Here is a 7,260-nt window from a genome sequence, read left to right on the forward strand (position 1 = left end):
TTGGTGGAAGGTGGCTGCGGCGGCCTCATATCCGGCAGGCGTCCTGGTTGAGGAGTGCGCCGGACTGGTGGGTGCCCCATACCCGGCAGGCGTCCTGGTTGGGACCTCAGGTTTTAGATGTTAGGTTTGGCTGCGAGGTCTGTTTGGTATTAGGCCCAGACTATCAGCACCCCTTCATCAACTGGATAGGAGTAGCGACAGATGTTGCCTAGACTGTGGCTTTAGTCTTACTGATGTATGACTTTGTAAAGTCTTGTGTGAATAATTAATTAAGTGGCTGCATGCATCGTCTAGATGCAGAGACCGGAAGTCCTCCTCCTTTAAAAAAAAAATCTAAGATGGCTTCTATGAGGGCAAGTACATTGGGGAAATGCTCTCGCTCATGTTTAAGATCAAGACAATCAATTTCCTCAACGGCGCCACCGACGGTGGATTCTCTGCCATAGTGCTAATAGTGGAGGTAAACACGTGGCCTATATGTCCTTCTAGTTGATGATCAACTTGGGTTATATGTCTTGATAGTCTGCTTGTTGTCGCAGCCATGGTACACCAACATCAGCTTCCTGACTCTACAACCCGAGGACCCCCAACCCAAAGGGCAGATTTGGCTTTGATCCGAGGACACCACCAGGACCACCACACGTGTCAGGTGGGCTCTGCGATCACGGTCGACCTCAACGACGACAATTAGATTAGCCACAATAGAGAATAACGTACACCAGTAACATACACATATCGCTAGAAGACTATGTTACTATCTTTACAGTGGGTACTAACAAAAGTGTGATGTCATGCAAAGCTTCATTTATTAGGTTATATACACATATTGCATTGGGATATGTGATGTTACAGTAACTATCTAAGAGGATGCTTGGATCCAAGGGACTTATTTTAGTCTGACTAAAAATAGTCTCTTTAAGAGGCTAAAGTTCCAAGCACTCCTGACTAAAGAAAACTAGTCTTGAGACTAAATTTTTTAGTCAGGGATACCCCTACTAAAATGTGGATTAGTCCTCTCTCTCCTCATTTAACTCCTCTCCTTTAACACAGGCGAGTTCTGGATTGGAGGGTTTGGAGGATAATAAATGCTCATTAACTTGATTTTAGTCTCTTTAGTATTTGGATCCAAGCATGGATGAGGGTAGCAAGTTTTAGTCCCACTACTTTTAGTCATGGGAATAAAACGTATCCAAGCACCCTCTAAGTTACCAGAACTACCTCTCTCCTCATTAACTCATTGCCACATAAGCAAATTTGCTGAGTTGGACTCGATGTTACTGCTGAAGTTACTCCCACTGTGGCTAGTCTTACACATGGCACATCCACCTCGGGCGCCGCTGGGCAGGATCCGCCTGAGGAGACAGGACGGGAGAAGCGCCAAAGGTCCTTCAGGACCAGGCGCCTCAAACAACCGCCTTACCTGTCTCCACCGCATCGGTTCCATGCCCGCTGGGGGTGCTGTGGAGCTACTACCCGCAACTTTTGGTTCTGTGTTGGGGCACTAACACGCTCAAATCCTCTATCTACAATATGGTGGTTTTTTAACCAAGTTCGGGCCGCTGGGAGGCGTAATACGCTACGTAATGCTAGCTTTTATTAACTGAAAGTGATTAACTGGATGTACAACGATGAACTTTCCTTGTTGGGGTTTGCCGGGCCAGGGAAAGTGCACTCGCGCATACGAAAATAAACTCTGAGGGAGTCAAACCCCTATCTACATAGTGTGGGCCTTCTTTTATAGTCACAAGGGGTCACTATAGTGGCTACAAGGTAGCGGGTACAATATATGTACAGTGGAATACCTATCACATTAAATGCGGGGGCATGTATCGTCATATCCCGTTGCCCGGGTTGAACGCATGTCCTGTCATAATGTAGCAGACTTTTACTGGCATAACACTTTTACCGCGACACGCTGCAGATGAAGTGTCCCTCGCACGGTAAAAGGGGGTGGTGAATCACCTTGGGTGCCTCCTAACCCTGTGGAGGCGTGTACTCTACTTGACAACTCGCCATGCATCATGGTAGGCCGCAGCATACCTGTTCTTGGCCCCACCGCTGTAGCCCTGCGCCTGACAGCCTCTGATTGGTCGTTCACGGGGCGGCCGATGGCAGGGCGATAGCGGATGAGGGAGTTGTCGTCGGGGGGGGGGGGGGGGCAGAACTCTTCTAGGGTAATATTGGCCTTGACATTGTTAGTGGTGCCAGAAGACTCTTCCTCAAGTGTGATGTGTCTTGTCGGTGAGAGTCTTGACAAAGACCTGCATGCCACCATGTTGCCACAGCCAGTGTGGAAGTATGGATTCCTTGTGGACATTCTAGTTAGCAAGGGTGCGATCATCCTTGAGATGCGTGCCAGCCGCGAGGCAATCACCACTTCCTTTGAGGTAGGTTTCCTCTCTCTCTTGGATCTTGACGAAGATCTCCATACCAAACCCCGAGCCAAACCGGCGGCAGCCACGTAAGTAATTCAGAAGTGTAAACATATCCGGCCAATCGTGTGGATGCTCTAGACGTTCTTCTGAAAATTAAACTAGCGTCGGTTGTTAGATGCTTGTACATGTGGAAGACGAGAAATAGCTAACGTTTTGATCATGCGCTGCTTACCTCGAAGGCATTATACACGTGCCCTTGGCAGTTAGCACACCAGCTGCCACACCCACACCAGTCCCATATCACTTTGTCGAGCAGATCAGATGAGACCAACAGCTCAGCGCTCATGTAGCAGACGGAGCTGGCAGTGGCAGTTGCACTGCCCCGCACTCCTCTGCCTCCTCCGCTCCCTACTTCCAACTATCCACTCCATCAATGGTCGCAACCCCCCACGCAGCAGCCGCAGGTCTATCTCCACACTCAGCCCGCCGGTAGCCCTCCTCCCGCAGACACATGGCCTGGAGGCGGCTCGCCGCCCGCTCCCGCCGCTGTCCCGTCCCGCCCGCCCCGCGGCCCCCGGCGCCGCGCCCGCCCCCGCCGGCGGGACCCGCCGCGGCCACGCCGCCGCTGCGCCGCCTCCTCCTCCCCCTCTCGCCGCGCCGCTTCGCCGCCGCCGCAGCCTCCTCGCCCGCGCGGCTGTTCCACGCCGCTGCGGTGCGCTGGGGGAGCAGGTCGCTCGCCAGTGATGCCTCCGCGGCGAGGGAGCCCTCCGCCGAGCTGGTGGAGGTGCCCCTGGCGCAGACGGGGGAGGGGATCGCCGAGTGCGAGCTGCTGCGCTGGTTCGTCAGCGAGGTGCGCCTCATCTATGCCGCCTCCTTCCTTTGTCACTGCTTGCTTCCACTTCGAAGTCTGCTTTGGGAAATGTTTGGGGGAATTCTACTGTCAGTTGCGATGCACGCTAGCAATTAGTACTATATATATAGTTTGAGCATGGTGAAGTTCGATTGCTTGTTGATTGCCCGATTGGGATGGTGTTTGCCTGATTATCATCTGAACTACTGTAAGATAGTGTCGCCTATAATCTGAAGAATGTGCTACTCCATTCGAACTCAATCTTGTCTGTTTTGTGTTCATTTATTTACTTTCATCTCAACTTGGACTTGTTCTTTTACTTGCTCGTTTGGCAGGGCGACCAAGTAGATGAATTCCAGCAGCTCTGTGAGGTACAGAGCGACAAAGCAACCATTGAAATTACAAGTCGTTTCAAGGGAACGGTACATCAGATTCAGTTTGCCCCTGGTGACATAGTAAAGGTAGCTTTTGATTATATACTTATAAATGCTTCAGTTTTTGTTGTTGCTGGTATTCCTTTTTTTTACTAGATCTTGGAATCTAACATTATTATTCCTCTGGGAGTCCTTTCAGTCTGAATAGATTTATTTGACTGTCTCCTTAATTTTCTGAAGTCAATGTGTGCTTCTTAGGTCGGTGAAACTTTACTTAAGATGATTGTCAACGACAGTCAAGTTGTACCTCATGATAGCCTAGCTTCATCCCCTGACATTCCACTTGGAGTGGATACTTCTACAAGTCCTTCAAGTCAAGGCAATGCTCCTCGTGGGTCTCTCTCCACACCAGCCGTCAGGCATCTAGTGAAGCAGTATGGGCTCAACATAGATGATATTCAGGGTACAGGAAGAGATGGTAGAGTTTTGAAAGAAGATGTGCTGAATTACGCTGCCAGCAAGGGTCTTCTCCAGGAGCCGCCATCAGCTATGGAAGAGAATGTTGGTAAAGTTGAGTTACCGGAGGGAGGAAAACCACTACTTGATCCACAGTTTTACGAAGATAAGAGAATTCCTCTCAGGTATTACAACATTTCTTTATAACCTGCTTTGATATCGTTCGTCACGTACATAACCACAATGGTGCAGAGGCCAGGGGTTTAACCTCCTTTTCGAAAAGAAAAAGAAAACGTACATAACCACTTCAAAATGTCTTTCTTCAGGGGTTACCAGAGATCAATGGTGAAATCAATGAGCCTGGCTGCAAAAGTACCACATTTTCATTATCTGGAGGAAATAAACTGTGATGCTCTTGTAAAACTTAAGGCATCATTTCAGAAGGAGAATAAAGATCATGATGTGAAGCACACCTTCCTTCCATTCCTCATAAAATCTCTTTCTGTGGCACTGAGTAAATATCCTTTGTTGAACAGCTCTTTCATTGAAGAAGCAAATGAAGTTACTCTCAAAGGTATGCAATCTCTGAGTTTGCACTCTTGTGACCATCATTCTGGCAAATTATCTTAAAACAATTCAGGGGGGTCACTCAGGGGCAAGTGTTTTGAAATCCCTCACAGAGGATATCTATCGCATCCTCAACAGTACATGATCTTTTTGTAAGCAGGTTTTTTTGTGTGTGCCTACATGAAAACCAGGGAATTCCACCCGTCAAATCTTGCACCTTTCCTTATCAACCAACCTCTAACAAAAAAACTCATGCTACGCTTCTGTTAAGCTGGATGTTCTTCAATTACCTTGTCTTACAAGCTGGATTTTGTTTTATTTTTTCGCTAATCTGCAATAAGATAAATTTCCCTGCAAAAAAGAGTTTGCAATATGCTAGAAAACGTGATTTCTAAATAATATTGTTGGATCTTTTTTACCTTCCAAAGTGCACCGTGTTATGCTGTCATTATTTCTCCGCAAGTCACCTTTTGTACTGAAGGTGCCATGCCTCATGACATTGGTTTGTTATTTGTTTAGGATCCCACAACATAGGGGTAGCTATGGCTACAGCACAGGGATTAGTGGTACCAAGCATCAAGAAAGTCCAGTCACTTTCTATATTGGAGGTCAGCAGCAAATTCTTTTCCCCCTTAAATTCATGATAAGTTCACATGCTAAAAAATAATAATGTCATCCTGTATTCAGATAACAACCTAGAGAAATATCAGAAATATTTGCAGTTAGGCGACCTATCAAACTCATTATTTCCCGTAAATGATTGACTATAAACCTGTAGTCCATTTAATCACATCTTCATTTGGACATAGTTTCTTTTGTGGCTTGGCTCCCCAATTTTTTCCCATGATTACACCAGATCACGAAGGAATTGTCAAGATTACATGAGATGGCACTGCAAAACAGACTAAGCACCAACGATATCACTGGTGGAACCATAACACTGAGCAACATAGGCGCCATCGGTGGCAAGTTTGGCTCTCCTGTTCTCAACCTGCCCGAAGTAGCGATCATTGCGCTCGGCCGCATTCAGAAGCTCCCTCGCTTTGATGATGAAGAAAACGTTTACCCGTCCTCGACAATCAATGTACGATCATTGCCGTACATACATACCTAGCGCTGGGCTTACATTGCTTTGCACTTGCACTTACTCGGACATCCTGTTGTATGCCATGCAGGTGACCGTTGGAGCCGATCACAGAGTCGTCGACGGTGCCACGGTTGCAAGGTTTTGCAACGAGTGGAAAAGCCTGGTGGAAAAGCCAGAGCTGCTCTTGCTGCACATGCGATGATCCAGCAAGTTACCTGGATGCAGAGGGCCGCTCGGTCGAATTCGAAAGATGCTGAAATTCAGGCACTCTGCCATCTGAAGTTCAGATGCAAAGCCAGGTTGGTAGATAGGGCCATAAGGAGTCAATCAACTCAAGTATATGTAACCAATAATTGATTGACGTGGCCTCTCTTCTGCAAGCTATGTGATCGCCCTGTGAATATTTGTATATTACCTTGGAAATAAAGCTATATACCTGCAATGAACAAAAATAAAAATAGAAAAAGAATTCAAAATATTTTGATTTTTTTGCAACAAACATTGCTTAGTTTTCTGCCTGCGTATAATTTCGTGATGATATGACATTTGTGGATGTATGGAAAAAAATATCAGTGCTCCAAACTGCTTTTAAAAACAGTATTTTTACAGGCTTGATTTTTCTTTTTTTTCCCAAGGCTTCCACGAATGCCATACACACTTCTGTAACATTCATCCATGTTTACAATTTTTTTTACTTTGTTTACTACTCCTTTTTTACATTTTACTGTTCATCCAGGTGAAACTCCATGTCGGGAGTGATTTTTTCTGGTAGGTGAGGCTTTTTTGTTTTTGAATCTTCTAGTAGGTTGAGTAAGGTTGGATACAGTTGGACCGGGCTTCATTGGAGATGGACGCCAATAAGAAGAGGCAAATGCATTGGATACATTACCTCGAAATTGGATAGCCAGTGTCCATTGGATTGTTGTTGTGTCTTGTAGTACGTTGCATTGTGGGCGCATCTTTGACTCGCTATATGCGAGAAGAAAGAATCCATCGCCCTACATGGACTGCGCTATCACGGGCGCAGCGCTGGCTCCCTATCTCAGGTTTTTCTTTTTCTGTTTTATTACTTTTATGTGTCTTTATGAAATGGAACCATGTTTACTTAAATTTTAAAAAATGTTCATACAGTGTAAAATAATGTTGATAGCATTCAAAAACTATTTGTGATATTTAAAAATAGTTCACAAGTTTGAGAAAAATGTTGGCGATATTTGAAAAATATGCATACAATGTAAAAAATAATGTTCACGTAATTCAGAAAAAACTTCTACCATTCAAACACATATTTGATACATTTTCAAGAAATGTTCGCTTGTTTCAAAAAATATTTGTGACATTTCTAAACAAGTCAGTACAATGTAAGAAAAATGTTCATGTAGTTTACAAAATGTTTCGTGAGATTAAAAACTCAATGTGTGTTTGATTTTTTGTTAACATGTATTCATACAAATGTTCAAAACATGTATTTGAAAAAAATACATCATGTGTTTAAAAAATGTTCAATCTGTATCAAAGAAATATTCCACGAGTATACTAAAAATGTATATT

General features: G+C 45.1%; 1 protein-coding gene across 1 annotated transcript; it reads left to right on the top strand.

Moving 5' to 3' along the window:
• Positions 1 to 2,726: 2,726 nt before the first annotated feature.
• Positions 2,727 to 6,187, top strand: LOC123051321 (lipoamide acyltransferase component of branched-chain alpha-keto acid dehydrogenase complex, mitochondrial). Its single transcript, XM_044474181.1, has 7 exons — positions 2,727 to 3,225; positions 3,561 to 3,686; positions 3,858 to 4,240; positions 4,382 to 4,629; positions 5,142 to 5,230; positions 5,479 to 5,706; positions 5,798 to 6,187. Exons 1-7 carry the CDS (start codon positions 2,887 to 2,889, stop codon positions 5,909 to 5,911), a joined length of 1,527 nt encoding a protein of 508 aa, XP_044330116.1. The 5' UTR covers positions 2,727 to 2,886; the 3' UTR covers positions 5,912 to 6,187.
• Positions 6,188 to 7,260: the final 1,073 nt, after the last annotated feature.

Source organism: Triticum aestivum, chromosome 2D (genome assembly GCF_018294505.1).
Source record: "Triticum aestivum cultivar Chinese Spring chromosome 2D, IWGSC CS RefSeq v2.1, whole genome shotgun sequence".
Classification (NCBI taxonomy): Eukaryota; Viridiplantae; Streptophyta; class Magnoliopsida; order Poales; family Poaceae; genus Triticum; species Triticum aestivum.

Bases quoted from the DNA above. Each gene is read 5' to 3' on its own strand.
- LOC123051321 (XM_044474181.1), top strand. From the start codon at position 2,887: ATGGCCTGGAGGCGGCTCGCCGCCCGCTCCCGCCGCTGTCCCGTCCCG. The intron at 3,687-3,857 runs GTAGCTTTTGAT...TGTGCTTCTTAG, and splicing joins CCCCTGGTGACATAGTAAAG to GTCGGTGAAACTTTACTTAA. The intron at 4,241-4,381 runs GTATTACAACAT...GTCTTTCTTCAG, and splicing joins GATAAGAGAATTCCTCTCAG to GGGTTACCAGAGATCAATGG.